Source organism: Lactuca sativa, chromosome 7, assembly GCF_002870075.4.
Source record: "Lactuca sativa cultivar Salinas chromosome 7, Lsat_Salinas_v11, whole genome shotgun sequence".
Taxonomy (NCBI): domain Eukaryota; kingdom Viridiplantae; phylum Streptophyta; class Magnoliopsida; order Asterales; family Asteraceae; genus Lactuca; species Lactuca sativa.
The window spans coordinates 200,360,671-200,379,318 of NC_056629.2; the positions used below are offsets into that span (position 1 = coordinate 200,360,671).

Genomic DNA, 18,648 nt, shown 5'->3' on the forward strand with positions numbered 1-18,648 from the left:
AGTTTATATCATTAAAAAAAATATATAAAATCGTTCATCTAGCATAGATAGCAAGTATACAGATAATATGCACACACAACACGTAATTTATATAAAATACTTCATATCTATGTGTAAGCTGAAAGTAACTATGCACTCACTTGAAAATGTGGTGAATCCGAACTCAGACAGGGCTTCGCTTCTTAAAAACAATTTCCTTCGACAAAACCTAGTATTATTACCACTAGAGTTTAGTCTATTATTCGCCGAGACTAATTAATAGTCTAGCTATTATTACTATTATATAAGCGTCAAACAATACTTATATAGCCCATAATAATAGCCCAAGTACTTATTATAAGTTCCTAATAACGTTACTATAATTAAATAAACGATATATTAAAAATAGTGTAGGTGTAGCTCACTTACAGCGGGTTTTATAGAAAACCGGGCTTTGCTTGGAGCAGCGTTCCCGAGCCGAAAAGCTCTTCTTCTCGGAGCCTTCGAGTACTCCGGGGCTTCCGCCTCGTGCTAGGGAGGTTCCCTAGGCTTTTCGGGGGGTTTCGAGGCTAGAGAGGTTCTAGAGAGAGAGTAAAGAGAAGAAAGAATGAGAAAGGTGTGAAGAAAATGAGGGTGGGAGAGGTTCTATTTATAGGGTGAAAATTGGCTGAACTTGGTGTCACATGTCACCATCTAGTGGCAAGACTTGGGGAGAAAGCAATGGCCAAGATTGTGTCACATCACCCATTTTCGCACAGCACACTTCTGACTTCTAAAATCCGTAACTTTCACATACGACCTCTGTTTTTGACGTTCTTTATATCCACGCGTAGGTAAAAATAATATCTACAACTTTCATTTTTACTCTATCGGCTAATTCTCGACCGATCTTAAATTTAACAGTACAAGGAGATTATACTGTTAAACGTCTGCGTAAAATTCATAACTTCTACATACGGACTCTGTTTTCTTCTGTATTTTTACCGTTGAGTTCCTATTAATGAGATCTTCAAATCTCATTTAGGTCGCGTAAGTCAAAAACCGCTCGAACTAAAATTCGAGTTTCGGGTCGTGCATTGCTAAGTCGAATCTTAGAAAAATCATAACTTTCTCATACGAAGTCGGATTTGGGCATTCTTTTTATGGATGTTCTCGATTTAACATATACTACAACTTTAGTTTAGATCACTAAGGCTAAAAAGTCCTCCATCGTAAATTCACTATTTACGTCTCCCGGTGTTGTGCCGGTTTTGCTGTAAAACTTCGGCGGGTCATAATTTCCTCGTTATAACTCGGATTTCGGCGTTCTTTATATCATCGGAATCCTTGTTTCGACCACTACGACTTTATGTAGAGATATCGGACTTATCTCACACTTTAATTTTGACGCTTATTTTTATCTTTTATTTGTTAAATATTTATAAATACATAATAAGCATAAAAATTCACATAATTCACATAATACTCAAATATTTCATCTTTATTAAAAAAAAGTTACAATAGTTGACCTAGACTATTACATCGTCAAAAATGCTTAGCCCTGAAAACCGGGCGTTACACAAGGGCTGCTGAAGAAGCTCTTGTGCTTCTTTTGTCTCAGAAAGAAAGGCGAAGGGAGGGGGAGAGATGGTACGATGGAAGCATGACAACAACAACTACAGGTGGGTGTTTGGCTGCTATGGAGTCGGTGAAAGAAGAATAAAAGTTGTAATGAGGTTGTTGCCCTCTTGTCTGCCGGAAAATATCCACCTCTGGTGGGGGTTTCTTTGATTGAAACTTAACAGAAAAAGGGAGGAACAAGGGCTGAACTGGACATTGAATTTTAGGGGTGTCTTGTTGCTTTGTTCGACAGAAAATAAAGGAGGAATGAGGGGTTGCTGCTCCTCTGTTTACCGGAGAACCACAAGAACACCACCTCCAATGGAGGTGTTTTTGGTTGCCTATCGAAGAACAGAGGGTGTATGTGAGAGAGAGAGAGAGAGAGAGAGAGAAAATTCTTTTATTTTTTAATTATTAAAATAAATAAATAGTTATTGATTTTTTAAAAGAAGAAAGGGGATATATTTTTTTCAGGTGCAAAAATGGTCCCTAAAAGGTGAAAAGACAAATGTACCCTCACATGGAAGGCACGTGAGGGGGTTAACAACAACTTAACAGGAGTTAAGTCAGGGGACCATTTCCACATATAAACTAGGCCAAAAGGACCATAAACCCAAAAAAGTCGAGGTTTCGACTAAACCTCGGAAAAAATGCATAATATAGGGACCATTTTTGCAATTTTGTCTTTATGGTTTTTCAACTATGTGTCTAACATTCATTTTAATGTTAGTAATGTTTAGAATCCTATAGTCGAGTGATAAGGTACTTTCCTACATTTATTCTATCTCTAATCAGATTATTTCACTTCTATTTTTGTGGCGATTTGATGATCTTCAAGGACACTATAATGTATGTATTTTTTGGTAAGAAAGTCGTTTTGTTATTTATCTAAATATTTTTATGTTAGAAACTACATTCATTTGGTAGAAAATAAAATCGATCTATTTTTTTTAAAATCCATCAACTTGACCAACGAGCATTAATGATATCAAACAACAATTATTGGATTATGGGTATTGTGATTTGTGGTTTGAAAGTTTGGTTGTAATTGTGAATTTATTCGGTGGTTAGTGAATTTATTCAGTGGGTTAGTGACTATCAAACATCAAATATTCAATTCTATTTTACTATTGAATAATGATATTTAATTAGGATTTTCACTTTGAAAAGTAAAATGTTTAATTTTTTTGGAACGTACGGTTACAACATTTGACTTGAAAAAACTGTCTAATAATAGAAATATCATCCAAAAAAACTACATGATATTAGAATGTTCTGAACATGTTGGTTTTAATTGTTCCGGTAGTCAAATTAGCCAAACATTAACCTCATGTTGATGCTATAAAATAAAATATAATAGTTCTTTTGTTTTTAATCAATCAAGCCGACTAATGTTATTGTCTAAAAAAAATAAAAAATAATAAAAAAAAATAAAAAAAAAACGCTAGATAAAATAACAATGTACTTGAAATTAAGATGTTATAATAAACAAATCAACGAATTTACATTCCTCCAAATGCATTGTGTACGAAAAATAAACAACTTCATAAACAAACTTACAGATCATGAGGTTGATTATTGATAATGATTTGTCTATTATGAGTTGTATTTCTTTACTTCAAGCAGGTGCAAGGAAAAGCCCATTTGATGATCTTCATGGACAGTGTATGTATTATCAAGTAAAAGGGACAAATTTTTACTTATCTAAATAATTTTAATAAATATGTTAGATACTAATTCATTTGGTAGAAAATAAAACCGATCCATTTTTTTAAAATCCGTCAATCCAACCACAGGATGGGTATAACGCTAGTTACTTATGGCTGTAATCGAGTGTTTGCATCTAAATGTTCAACAGATTATGGTGACTTAGAATCACTTAATCAGTTACATAATCAAAAAACCTAAAACATAGCTGGTTTACCTCAACATCTAAAACTGATTGTTAATTTATTAGTAACTTCAAATTGCAATGAATAGATTAAGCATGCATCCAAATACTCCCAAATATTTTAGGGATTGCTCTGGTAATAGATTATTATCGTTCAATTAGGTGTGATAATTTACTTATGGTTCTCATTTCATGAATCTTAAGTTAAAAAATTAGTCGATGACCAAATGATCATTCAAAATTAGCACCATATTTCACCAAAAGCAGACAAACAACTGATTTGGAATGATCTATGAAATATAGGTATTATATTAACCAGAAATTTACAGAAAATGATCAATTAACTAACAGATTAAGTGATTAACAGAGATCTGTACCTGATATACCTTTTGGGGGGAATTTCACACTGACTTCGTTTAGGTTGAGGATGGTCAGAGATGAACTTTGTTTTTATAATTTTTCTAACAGTTACTTTTCTTTACAAATTTATAATTTTTGTACAAATTTTTTATCTACTTTTTTAACACAACTTTTATATCCGATTTCTAAACACAAACTCAAGCAGACAAGTAGGACCAACCATACCTTTCAACTGGGAAGAAGTAAAGTCTGCTTCACTGTCTATGCATTTATATGGAATCATTGGAATGCATTTATGTATATGAAGAAAAGTCTGCTTAGGCTGTGTATGCATTTATATAAATGAATATGATGTGAAACTGTATTTTTAAATGGAAGCAACTGACGGAGGCAATGATTGCAGAGGCAACAGGATCTGTGTGATGGCATCGCCGTTGTGCTTGTGCTTCTATTTCTGCTTGACGATCACCGCCGCCATAACTCGAGCTCAAAACACCACCGATCCAGCTGAAGGTACTTCATCATCTCTCTCTCTCTCTCTCTCTCTCTCTCTCTCTCTCTCTCTCTGTGTGTGAGTGTGTATGTGCGTTTTATAGAGAGAGAACTTCATATTCAGATCTCGATTTGAGTTTCATGGTCGTTCACATCAAGCGTTTCGAATGAAATTTTGATTACTTTTTTGTTCCGAACCTTATGCAGTTATATAAAATGTATAGCTCGGATACGACTTGAATTATCCAAAATCTAATATAATTGAACTTGTTTAATAAAACATGATTTTTATTTTAATATTTATAAGTTATCCAAACGCTCAAAGCCAATTCGGACGTGGCTTAAAGTCATCAAATTGAGATAATACAGGCCTTTTTAACATAAAACATGATTTTTCAATTGTTTTTTGCAAATCGTGAATAGAAAAAACTTTTAAAAAATATTTTGTGATTAAAAATATAAGTTATGCAATATTGAATTTTATAGTCTTGAACGAAAACTCTTATTCATAATCATAAGTCACAACCCTAATCGAGAATTTGTTAGGATGAGTTAGGGGTGAACATTTGGACTTGTGGATTGGACCGGACCGGTGAACGGGACCATTTTTTTGGACCCGGGTCGGTTCTCGGTTCTAGGATTTCAGCAAAACCGGTCCGGTTTTTTTACCGGTACAGTCCGGCCGGTTTTAGGTAAAAACCGGTTTTGGATCGACTTATTTTTTAAAAACAATTGTATTTTGTAAAATTTAAATATATATATATATATATATATATATATATATATATATATATATATATATATATTTCATTTGTTTTAAGTTGGATTGACATGCTATTAATTTTCTTCGACATGTAATTTAGAGTTTGTAGATGATTTTAGACTACAATTTTGTTTTTTTTTTGTGTTATATTTAATGATTTACAATCCTTTAAATATGAGATATCAAAGCTGAAATATTTCAGCTTTTCAGCAAAAATTTAAACTTTTGTATTCTGTAAAAAATTTTAAACAAGCATATCTCATTATTTTTAAATCGGATTAATATATGGTTTTTTCTATCGTGTAATTTAGAGTTTGTAGATAATTTGAGATTATAATTTCATTCTTTTTGATATTATATTCGATGAGTTACAATGCTTCAAAGATGAGATATCAAAGCTGAAATATTTCCGCTTTTCAGCAAAAATTTTAAACTTTTGTATTCTGTAAAATTCTTTAAACAAGCATATCCTATTCATTTTAAATTGGATTGATATGCGGTTTTTTCCAACATGTAATTTAGATTTTTTAGATGATTTTAGACTATAATTTTTTTTTTTGGTGTTATATTCAATGAGTTACAAGCATTCAAATATGAGATATCAAAACTGAAATATTTCAGTTTTTCAGCAAGAATTTAAATTTTTTGTATTATGTGAAATTCTTTAAACAATCATATTTCATTCGTTTTAAGTCGAATTGACATTCGTTTCTTTCCAACATGTATTTAAAGTTTGTATATTTTAGACTATAATTCTTGTTGTTTTTGGTGTTACGTTCAATGAGTTACAATCATTCAAACAAATAGTATAAAGTATAAATAATCAAAGTTTGACAGGTCCAAATGTCACAATAAACGAAAATGTATTCATTTTTTACGAGTTGTACCACATCAAACCCAAAAAAGTATTCACTTTTAAGAGTTGTAACATATCAAACCCAACAACATATTCATTTTAATGAGTTGTATCAAACCCAAAAATGTGTTTTAACAAGTTGTACTGTATGCATATAAAGTTGTATTAGTTCACACAGGTCAAAGAATCGGAAAACCCAGACCTGGACCTAGACACGGTAAGTCTCATCCGATCCGGTCTACAGTCCACAATATTCTCTGAAACCGGTCCGGTCCAAGAGCCGGTCCCGTCGAAATGCTCACCCTTAGGATGAGTAGTGGGTCTTTTCGTATTTGACTAAAAATAAAGGGTTGCATTTGACAATTTGTGATTGTGATTGACAAATATCCACCGACTTTTACGCCTCATTCCCGAGTTTAACAAAAGAAAAGAAAGTCATGAGAGAAAAGAAGAGAAATGAAAGAAAAACAAAATTTTCTTTCGTGTTTCTGAGTTGGAGAGAAATGGAAGGAAAATGAATCTTTCTTTCCAAATCGGAAGGAAAGTTAGGAGGGAAACGCCTATTGGGACGACAGATGTTGGCGGTACGCCAGGTGTGATTGTGAAGATTCGTACGAAATGTTGAGATTGTGGCCATTAGGTTAGAGTTAGGGTAACCTAGGTTTGACAATGAAGTTCAAAATTCTAGATCACGACCTCGCTCGGTGTTTAACTAGTGAAATAAGTTTTCGATTTTGTTACTTTGAAGAATAAAATCACTAGCAACAATGATTATGATCTGGATTATGAATGAAACTGAATAAAATTGGTGTTGCAGCGCGAGTTTTAAATGCAATGTTCAGCCAATGGGGGATACCGGAAAGTTCAGCAACACAGATGGGATGGAACATAAGCGGAAACCCATGCAGCGGGGCCGCCGTGAACTCTACCGACTTCAATGCCTTCGGTTACAATCCCGGCATCAAATGCGACTGTAATTTCCCCAATTCTACTTGCCACATCACCCAACTGTGAGTACTTCTCATCCTTCCTTCCCTTTCAAATATACAACTCTGTCATGTGGGAATAAACTTTAGAAACTTGTTACTTATTTGTATTCTATTTATCTCCTAACAATCATTCTCTCGCTGCAAATTATCAGAAAGGTTATTGGAATGGATGCTGTAGGTCCAATTCCAGAAGGACTCTGGACTTTGACTTACCTTACAAATATGTACGTATGCGGCTGTTTCTTCACTATACTGTTAACTACTAATGAAAGTTAAAACCTAAAATATATATATATATATCCGTTTTATGAATATTTGTGCTTGTATTATGTTAAATAATCAAGTGTTTGCTACAGTCAGTTGGCCCAGAATTACTTGACAGGTCCCTTGTCACCTTCCATTGGCAATTTAACTCGGATGCAGATCATGTAAGCATCCCTTTTTGATACTTTAAACTCAATTAATAATTTTAACCTCTATATATTTAAGAATACATCTGAGATTTCAGATATATGATGAGAATCTCAACTTTTTATAGGAGTTTTGGCATCAATGCGTTATCAGGGCAAGTTCCACGAGAGCTAGGACAACTTACTGATCTTAGATCACTGTATATCTCTTCCTATTTTGTTTTTCTTTCTGCCATCAAGCAACAACTTCTTCTGTTTAATTCTTTGTTGTTTACAATTTTATAATCTATATATTTTCGATGTTGCAGGAGTTTAAGCACAAACAGTTTCACTGGTCCCCTACCATCTGACCTTGGAAATTTGAGAAGATTACAAGAGCTGTAAGAACACTCATCTTGAATCCTCTTTCATTACTATAGTACCCACTATCACCTTTTGTTATGCATAGTTGTAGACAATATCATTGATTAAATCATCTAATATGATCTTTATGTATTTTGATTGTGTCAGTTTCATTGATAGTGCTGGAGTTGGTGGTCCTATACCTCCTTCATTTGCTAACTTACGAAACCTGCAGACAGTGTAAGAGCATTTATCTTCATTGCATATTTTTCAAAGTTATATTTCATCCATCATATAATAATCGTGACACTTTCTTTTTTATAACGAATTCACAGATGGGCTTCTGATAATAATTTCACAGGCAGAATACCAGACTTTATAGGGAATTGGTCACAGTTACAATTTTTGTAAGCAAGCATCCAAATTATTTACATGTTTTTCATTGTGAACATTCAAAATATAAGCTATATTCTTAATATTCTTATAGGTGGATTGAGGGGAACTCTTTTGAAGGTTCAATACCACCTTCGTTTTCTAAACTGGCCTCTTTGCAGGAATTGTAAGCCTTTATTCTCGTAATAACTTATAATTATACATAGCAAGTTGGTATTTTGATCTTTTAATTTGCATAGAATAAAATCAAAGTGGTCGGGTTCTATAATGTTACAGGGGCATAAGTGGTTTATCTAATGGAACTTTGGATTTTATTAATGGTATGAGGTCCCTGAGTATTGTGTAAGCAAAATATATTGATCTTATATTTTTTTTTATAAAGGATTTGAATATAAATGATAACAAGATGTCATCTCTTGCAGAAGGTTGAGGAATAACAAAATATCTGGCTCTATTCCAAATGACATAGGAGAATATGAAAGCTTGACAGAACTGTGAGTAATCTGCATTTTTATTGAAGTATTTGAATACAAAAATTTACTTAATAAGTGAAACATGAATATTAACAGCTATTAAAGAAAAGCTCTCAAATGGTATTTTCTCAGGGACTTGAGTTTCAACAATTTGAGTGGGGAGATTCCAAGAGGATTATTTAGCTTGAGCCAAATGTCTTTATTGTAATACCAATATTCTCCTTTTATGATAAATAATATTTTTCATGCAATTTGGTCAATAAGGCTCAATGTTGACCAAATATACACCTCATCATTTGCAGGTTTCTTGGAAACAATAGTTTAACTGGTACTCTTCCCGATGTAAAGAGCACAACTCTCCAGAATATGTAAGTGATTATAGGTTATTTAATTAAGAGAAATTGTTTTTTCTTAATTAATTTCCATACAAATTTCTTCATGCAGTGATCTGTCACACAATGAACTATCTGGGACACTTCCTTCTTGGGCCGATGACTCGGGCTTACAACTGTACGTGTTTGATTTTGGATATTGCTTTTTAAATTCTCATTTGTACCTGTATTTGGAATTTATTTTCTATCAAAAAGTGGAAACATACATAACTTTTTTAGCATAGCTTTTGGAGCTAATACCATGTTTTTAATGCGTGTACAGTAATATAGTCATGAACAACTTCACTATAGGTGTTTTTGAAGGCAGGTATTTATATTGAAGCTACAACTTACTTCTACATTTTTTTCTACAGCAATTTTGACAAAAAATGAAAGGGTTATAAAAAAAATGACCACCTTTTTATCACTTGTCACAAAATAACCCCTGATTTTGCAAAAAAAAAAAAAACACACACACACATGTACACTTACTAAATTCCTTTTTCAGCCCACTACCACATTTAGAGAATTTTTATTTTTCGCGTATATTCCTTTTCAAATGCTTTTTCTTGGGGAAAAAGTACAATAAAAAAGTTCACAAATTGTCTTATATAAATATTCCTTTCAAATATAAACAAAATTGTTCAGCAAAATTCTTGAAAAGCGATCTTTCCTTGGGCTCAAACCCGCATGCTTCCTTTGAGAAGCAAAAAATGTTAACCAATTTTGGCTATGTTTGGCGTACTAACTGAAAAACTAACTGTTTTAACTGAAAAGCTAATTGATAGCTGAAAATCTAGTTGTATATGAAAAGCTAGCCGATAAAAAATAACATTTGGTAAAACTAGTTGATAAGTTAGCTGAAATATAAAAATTACATAAATAGGCATTCAAAAGAATATGTTTTTTTATAGTTAATTAAGGGTGTATTTGGAAATTTAAAAAAAAAAAAAAAAAAAAAAAAAAAAAAAAAAAAAAAAAAAAAAAACTACTCTAAGTAGCTTTTTAAAATGCTAGCTTATAAACTATTTTTTGGTTTGCCAAACATGACAACTTAGAAAAGCTCGAAAAATAAGTTAGTTGTGATGCGTCAAACACAACCTTTGTTGCATCTAATTTTGTTTGCATTTCAAGAAATACTTAAGTTACCTGATTTCCAAGAAAATAATTTTTTTTCGAAAATGGTATTTTTTTTGCAGAATAGAATAAAAATTCGCTAAATATGGTTTCAGAGAAAGTAATTTCTCATGTTAAGGAACCTTTTTACTCAAAATATGTGGTTATTTGTGATTATTTTAAAAAAGAGGTCATGTTGTGATACAAACATTTCCCATTTTTGTGATTCACTCATTTATTTATTTTTTTGTTTCTTGCTAATTATAATGCAATATTTTTTGTCTAAGAGGTTTGCCTTTAGGAGTGGTTTGTCTCCAAAGGGATTTCTCTTGTTATCGTGGATCACCAATATGTAAGCAAAAAACATGGAGTTTCTCCTTTTATTATGTAGCAAAGTCTATAAAAACATTATATTTTGGAACTTTCTCAATTTAACTACCTAAAGATTTTATTTTTTTTAATTTAGTCACTAAGACTTTGTTTTGGGGGAATCTTCAGCAAGTCCCTATATTATGGGTTCATTAACAATAAAGTTGTTTTTATTTTTTATTTTTTTGAGCAAAAAAGGAAAAAAAAAAAAACGAAAATCATTTACATATTTTGGATTTTAGTTGGCGATCTTCATAAAACTCCCTATCATTTGGACTAATTATAATAAAGTCATGTCTTTTTGACAAAAGGTATTATCTTACTACAATCTCTTTGTCTGATTGTGGATCTTGTCTCGTCTTACTATATGATGTTGGCGTTTAGAAGGGTATAAGGTGGAAATACAGATTCCCAGTGGATCGTGTAGGTTTGCTTTCCGAACTGATACTTCTACCCTATGTCTGAGTTATTAGGACAAAGAGACACTTATGAATCTAGGCACAGAAACGCAAACCAACTTGCTAAAAGAATTCAAAGTTTGTCAGAGAAGAAGAGCTGAGAAAGGTGTGCCTCGCCTCAAAGACAAGAACGGTATTTATACTTAATTAGGGTTGCCGTTTTCTAAATTAGTCAAGTAATCTTGGGACTAATGGGACCACCGTCAGGGGCTATTCCCCTTAGACCCCGCTTGGGACGATGCCCCTAGGACCCTGCAAGGGGGCTCAACCCCCATGACCCCCACCATTTGGTCGTACCTGCGTATAATTAGATCTTACACATGTGTGCACTCCGCACACCCCGATTATTATAGAGTACAAATTATAAACCCCTTAACTCACATATTAGTTCCAATTACACAAAATGTTTGGTGAAACTAAAATCACCAACACAAGATAATACCCTGAGAATAAATTAAGATTACTGACAGAGAGAATAAATTAAGATTATTGTACTATAATATCCTCTAATATAATATCTTTTACATAAATAAAGAATAAATTAAGATAACAGCACTATAATATCCTTTGCAAAAAGAATACAGTAAGATTACAGTTTAATAATATTCTTTGTCAGACAGAAAACAAAGAAAATGAAGTAAGATAATAGTTTGTGTCATTTTTTGTTGAAATCCTGACTTTATTGTTAATGGTCCCCGATCGAATATATAGAGAGTTTTCTTAAGATTACCGGCTAAAATCCAAAATGTGTAAATGATTGCGAGTTTCTTGTTCTTTTCTATAAAAATATAAATTCATGGCTTTATCATTAATGAGCCCATAATATAGTCCTTTATGAAGATTTCCCTTTTCAGAAAAAGCACCTTAACCGGGTATAAAGCTGGCATGTTTTTGTGGTTCTTTACAGATAGTAGCTTTGGAATCAATTGTGGTGGCCCACAAATTACATCCTCAAGCCAATTAGTCCATGAGCAAGACAACGAACAACTTGGGCCCGCAACATACTATTTGACTCCCGAAAAGAGGTGGGGTGTCAGCAATGTGGGAGTGAGTCTAAGTGACAACCCCCCCAAATACAGAGTCTCCACTCTACACGAGTTTACAAACACTTCAGATCCACAACTCTTCCAAACAGCAAGACTCTCTGCTGGATCTTTAAGATATTATGGCTTAGGACTTGAGAACGGCAACTACACTGTAAACCTTCACTTCGCAGAACTTGAGATACAAGATGGTCCCACTTGGAGAAGTCTTGGAAGGCGTGTATTTGACATTTATATCCAGGTCTGTGTTAAAATACGTTCTCATAATTACAATATTTGAAAGTCTAACGGCTTGAGTTGTTAGATGACAAAATTGCAAGAATTGTCCTTGTGGTTAGCTGAAAAATGTCACTTTTGTCCAAACAAGTTTGGACTAGCACTAGATGTCCAAAGTTTTCATTTTGTTACGAGTTTGGTCCAAAGCATTTTTAAAATTCTTCAAATGACGAATTCTCCCTTTCTGTTTGTTTTTTTCCATTTTTTACTTTACTATTATTTAATTACACAGGGTTCCACCTGTGTGTGTGTGATTGATAAAAGCTACCATTTATCTGGGGAAGAATCTTCAACCTCATCTTCCACATTTTATATTATTTAACCAAATTGCATGGACTATCGCATCAGCAATTAAAGATTTTGTTTTTTATTTAATGTTTGTGCTTTGTATCCATCATCTGAGTTAAACTCATTTCTTCACCTTCATCTAGAATATAAAACCCATATTTCTTCATCTTCATCAGAAACCCCGGTTGTTTCAACCCATTTCACATGACAACAAATATCGTCTATCTTTCTTTCTGCTAATCGAACAAGCATACACACCAGACATCGGAACTCAACTAGAGATTGCATTTGATTATACGATTCCATCCACAAAATTTAACCGGGTCTGACATTTGATCTGGTTATATCGTATGTGTGTGTGAGAGAGAGTGTGTGTGTTTTCTTTTTTCGTTTTTAATTTCTGTAATAGAAAAACTGAAAAAGAACATATCAAGGGCAAAATCGTCTTTATGAAAAAGTTAAAATCAAATTTGACCGAACTCTCAACAAAATGAAAGATTTGGACCTCTGGTGCTAGTCCAAACCCTCTTTGGACCAAAGTGACAATTTTCAGCTAACCATAGGGATCATTCCTGCGATTTTGTATCGTTAGATTGAACGACATAGGGATCAAGTTTGCAACATCAACCAAAATTGGTCCCCGAGTATAGCCAATATATGCAATTTTGGTCCCAAAAAAGTTTTCTCTTGCAATTAAAGTCCTTGTTTATGGTTTTCATATTGTTTTGGTTCCAGTACCAAATAACATGCCTATATTTTTTGGACCAAATTTGCAAGATCGGTTATACTCAGGAAAAGTAATCGTTTTACTTGTAACATGGACTAAAATGTTACAAAAACCTCAAATAAGAACCAAAGTTGCAAGAATAAACTTATTGGGACCAAAACTTAAAAAATCAACGGACCAAAAAACAAAATTTATTCAAATTAGAGTAAATTGAATTTTTGGTCTCTGAGTATAACTGATTTTTTATGCCCTAATTTCTATATGTTAGTTTCTGAAATTTTGTGTTTTTCAAGGGAAATCGGGTGTTTGAAGATTTTGATATAAAAAGGGAAGCAGGGGGAGCTTCATTTAGTCCTGTTTCAAGGGAAGTAACAGTCCAGGTGTCACATAACTACCTTGAGATACATTTCTTTTGGTCTGGAAAAGGGACTTGGGCTGTACCTGACCAAGGAACTTTTGGACCACTTATCTCAGCAATCAGTGTCACCCCAAGTAAATATTCTTTCTTGAAATTTGTTGTTAGTTTTTGGTTTATCTTTCTACTTAACAAAATGACAAGATCGTCCTTTACTTGTTCTTGTACAGATTTCATACCTACTGTGAGCAACAATCCACCTTCCAACAAAAAGAAGAATAATACCGGTTTGATTGTGGTGGGGCTTTTGGTTCCGATTGCAGTTGTGAGCTTGTTGACGTTATTAGCCATTTATATTCTTCGTCAGCAAAGGAAAAGGAAGGATAATAATGACAACTATGATGAAGGTGGTTTTATTGACTCTTTTTTTATTACATAGATGAAAAATGTTTTTCATTGTTGATTTATTTCATTTTGCATTTCTTTATGACTTTTTCTTTTCTCGAATTGCAGATTTTTTGGGAATTGAGGCAAGACCATATACTTTTGGTTATGGAGAATTGAGAGATGCAACAGATGATTTTAGTCCTGCAAATAAGCTTGGGGAGGGTGGTTTTGGACCTGTTTACAAGGTAGTTTTATACTCTTTTATCAAAAATCTAATATATGATTCTTGAAGTCGGACTAAATTATTATTGGTTGGATGGAATGGAATGAGAAAAGAATGGGATGGACCCAGTAATGGTATAAGCAAAGATAACGGAATGGGTCATTACATTCCTTTCTCATGCTTGGTTGGCCTTTATGATTAGATTGAAATTTCATATGATTTTTTATAGTATGTGTAAATACAATGTATTACTTTAGCTCTACTCTATATAATACTTTAAGAAATAATCACTAAAGAGACCAACATGGGTGGTGCCCTATCACAAAATGACCATTTTTTGAACAATTATCACAAAAACCACCGATTTTGCAAAATTGCTTTATGAATGATACGCTAGAATAACAAATTGAGGTTTTTTTAGTGGGGACATTCATAAAGCAGTTTAAAAAATAATATTGAAAAGTCCATTTCGCAAAAAAGGGATCTTGCAAAATATAAAAAACTTAATGTTTTTGTAGCAGGGAGCTTTCATAATGCAATTTGAAAAGTAATATTGCAAAGTCCATTTTGCAAAATATGTGGTTATTTTGTGATAAATATTCAAAAAAAGTGGTCATTTGGTGACATGATACACCCATGTTGGTCACTTTTGTGATTATTCTCTATTTGAATTAGATTAAATTACATTTTTGGTCCCTGTGTACAACTGATTTTGGCAATTTGGTCCCAAAAAGTTTTCTTTTGAAATTGTGGCCCTTATTTGAGGTTTTTTGTAACTTTTTTGGTCATCATATATAACTAATGTTTGCAATTTTGGTCCAAAAAATATTTTCATTATACTTGGAACACCGACCAAAAACATTGTATAAACCTCAAATAAGTAGCAAATTTGCAAAAGAAAATTTTTTGTGAATAAATTTAAAAAAAAAAAAAAAAAAAAAAAAAAATCAGCTATGGAAATTGAACTGCTAGAACAAAAACTGAAAGATTGAACTAGAAAAAGAAAGATTCCAAATGGTTCTTGGCATCCGGGAGGCCAAGTCTCTCCCAGAAGTGTGACTTCCACCAACTTTTTCAAATGATGCTCACCGACTCCCACCATACCCCCATTTGCTCGCCCTATCTATTAGAATGTCCAAAATGCCCCTCCTTAGCTCCTTTATTACAGATATTGTACTTCTACTTATTTCCTATCCTTAGACTACAAAAATGAAAAAATTAAAGATAGTGAAAGCTCTTAAGAATCGAAATTAACAATAATTAGTTATTCTAAAAAGTATAACTAACATAATATTTTTTAAAGTGCTTGTTTTTTTAAAAAGTACATAAATAAAAATGGGTTATATTTACAATTCTTCATTCCATATTCCAGGATGGAAAATAAAATAAAAACCATCTAAAATGGAACAAAGAATGTTCTCATTTTTTCTGAAATGGTCCATTCCATTCGATCAGGCAAAACAAAGAGGTCTTTTTCATTCCTATGGAATGAATTCACCATTCCATTCCTTCCCCAATTTCATCACACAATATCCTATCTTAAAATTCTCTTTGATGAGAAACAGGGAACACTTGCTGATGGGAGAGTAATAGCTGTAAAACAACTATCCATAGCTTCCCACCACGGTAGGAGTCAATTTGTGGCAGAGATTGCTACAATATCCGCAGTCCAACACCGTAACCTCGTGAAATTATTCGGATGCTGCATCGATGGAGCAAAACGACTTCTTGTCTATGAGTATCTTGAAAACAAGAGCCTCGATCAAGCATTATTTGGTATAAAAAGTTACATATTTTTAGACATCAAATATAAGGTACTAAAGTATAATGCTATAATGTTACATTTTTTGGTCTATGATGTAGGAAGGAAAAAATTGTCACTTGCATGGTCTACCCGTTTTGATATATGCATGGGGTTAGCACGCGGTCTCTCGTATCTCCATGAGGAATCTCGCATACGGATTATACATAGAGATGTGAAATCCAGCAATGTTTTGCTTGATTCTGATTTGAATCCTAAGATATCGGATTTTGGTCTGGCTAAACTTTATGACGACAAGAAAACGCACATGAGTACTCGTGTGGCAGGCACAATGTAAGATTATATACTTGATATAATTTTGTATAAATTACATTTTTGGTCACTAGTTTAGCTGTTTTTTTCAGTTTTGGTCCGAACGGTTTTCTCTTGTAATTTTTGTCTGAAGGGGCTTCTCTTCCATTTTTGGTCCTTATTTGAGGTTTTTATAACATTATTGGGACATGTTCCATGTAAAATGTCTATATTTGGTCCATTAGTATAGTTGATTTTTGCAATTTTGGTCCCAAAAGTTCTGGTGCAACTTTGGTCCTTATTTGAGGTCTTTGTAATTTTTTTCGTCCCGTTCCAAGTAAACTGGCTACAATTTTTGATTAAATCTGCAAAAATCAACCATACTCGGGGACCAGAAATATAATTTACACTTAAAATAAGAAGCTGACAAAGTCTTATTGATTCACTATCATATGTAGTGGGTATCTGGCACCAGAGTATGCAATGCGTGGACACCTCACGGAAAAGGCTGATGTGTTTGGGTTTGGAGTTGTTGCTCTAGAGATCATCAGTGGAAGGCCCAATTGTGATTCAAGTGTGGCAGATGAGAAAATATATCTTCTTGAATGGGTATGTTTAATCTTCATCTTCTTCACAAATGAATTTATGCACTCAACAAAAGGGTTGATGTCATAGAATGGCATCCAATTTACTAGTTAAGTATTTTTAAGGCCCTAATCATTTAATTCTACTTGGTAAGTCACTAAACATCCAAACCGTATTCAATTACACCATTGGGATCAATTTCAACAAAGAGTTGATCACAAAATTTACCAAAAGAGGTAAACATATAACACCAAATGATCGTTTTCATTAAGAAGACTTATTTCGTGAAAAAATTCGCAAAATTTTATTCTTTTTTCGCAAAAAGTGATGTTTGTTTCTTTAAAAAAAAACAAGTAGGTTTTTAAAATATGGTTTGGACTTTCCAGAGGGCACATCTTTTTCTAATGCAAAGTGTTCATCAAGTTCCCAACGTGTAATCACTAGCCACTTGCCATTATTAGATTTTCAAAAAACTTAAGTTCATCAAATTACCAATACATAACATAAACATTTTTTTAGTAATTTTAAACAACCAGCCATACTTAATTTTTTTATTTTGCAAAATTAACATCCTTTTTGGGAAAAAAAATTGTTAGAAAAAGCAATTTCATGAATTTGCATTTCTTTTTGCGAAGTAGGTGGTCATTTTGTGAAATATGTTGAAAATGTCATCATTCATTTGGAGTTATGTCTCTATCTAGGTGATCATTAGCTCTCTTATAAATCCCATGTGGCATCTACATGGCAAAAAATGTTCCTATGTCCACATGGTGTTGACATGGCATCCACATAGACTTTTACACGTTCGCATAAAAGGTAACTGACTTTGGTATGATTTCAGGCATGGAATTTACATGAAGCGAACCGTGAACTCGAGTTAGTGGACGAAGAACTGTCTGAATTTGACAAAAACGAAGTGAAAAGAGTAATAAAAGTTGCCCTTTTATGCACACAAACTTCACCCACATATCGACCATCAATGTCGCGTGTGGTGGCCATGATTTCGGGTGACATTGAAGCAAGTGGTGAAATTACTCGGCCTGAGTATTTGACTGGTTTCAGTTTTAATGATACTACAACTTTTAAGAGTGCAGTTCCTGCTTCATCTACAACTTCGGGTGGTGATGGTATGGCTAGTACGAGTAACTCAACAGCTTCACCATCACTGCTTTCCCCACTTGATATTTACCGACCCATGCTTTATAATATTAAGGGAGAAGGTAGGTGATGTGATCACCTAAATTCCATTCATGGTATATATGTAAAGTTCCTTGATTTAGATTTTAGACTTTAACTAGTGGATGGCTCGCGGGTTTATTAATCCTATATTTTAGACACAATTACTATAATATTCCCTTACACGGTGGGACCATTTCTATAAGTTTTATGAAACACATGGACCATTTCTATAAATTTATAAAACATAGGAACTATTTCTGTTATTTTTCTATTAGGTAGGGACCATTTATGTAATTTTGTGAAACACATGGATCATTTCTATAGTTCTCATATTGGAAAGAGACAATTTCTTAAAATTTGTGAACATAGGGACCTCTTCTGTTATTTTTCTATTAAACATGGATCCTGAAGGTGCACACGACTTTATGAACGATATTAACTGTTATAAGTTGGTGAAAATATAAATAATAATGTATAATAGATGTGTGAAAAAAACGAAACGGAAAAAACAACGTTTGGTGCCGGAAAATACAAAAATATGAAAAATTCTTAGCTAATATATATATATATATATATATATATATATATATATATATATATATATATATATATATATATATATATAGGGTTAGGTTATTTTGTTTTTCGTAACTATTGTGTGTCCGAATGCA

General features: G+C 33.0%; 1 protein-coding gene across 3 annotated transcripts; it reads left to right on the forward strand.

The window, feature by feature from the left end:
* Positions 1-4,121: 4,121 nt before the first annotated feature.
* LOC111905685 (probable LRR receptor-like serine/threonine-protein kinase At1g56140) lies at positions 4,122-18,240 on the forward strand. Of its 3 annotated transcripts, XM_023901386.2 has the most exons (24): positions 4,122-4,342; positions 6,758-6,950; positions 7,082-7,153; positions 7,286-7,357; positions 7,468-7,539; positions 7,648-7,719; positions 7,850-7,921; positions 8,017-8,088; positions 8,169-8,240; positions 8,351-8,416; positions 8,497-8,568; positions 8,680-8,751; positions 8,850-8,915; positions 8,992-9,057; positions 9,202-9,246; positions 10,322-10,386; positions 11,769-12,145; positions 13,489-13,687; positions 13,781-13,957; positions 14,064-14,182; positions 15,726-15,936; positions 16,024-16,255; positions 16,672-16,822; positions 17,640-18,240. In XM_023901386.2, exons 1-24 carry the CDS (start codon positions 4,201-4,203, stop codon positions 18,024-18,026), a joined length of 3,144 nt encoding a protein of 1,047 aa, XP_023757154.1. In that variant the 5' UTR covers positions 4,122-4,200; the 3' UTR covers positions 18,027-18,240. The 3 variants fall into 3 exon arrangements, with proteins under 3 accessions (XP_023757154.1, XP_023757152.1, XP_023757153.1); XM_023901384.2 differs by having other exon boundaries at positions 15,726-16,255; XM_023901385.2 differs by lacking the exon at positions 9,202-9,246 and having other exon boundaries at positions 15,726-16,255.
* The last annotated feature ends 408 nt before the right edge of the window (positions 18,241-18,648 follow it).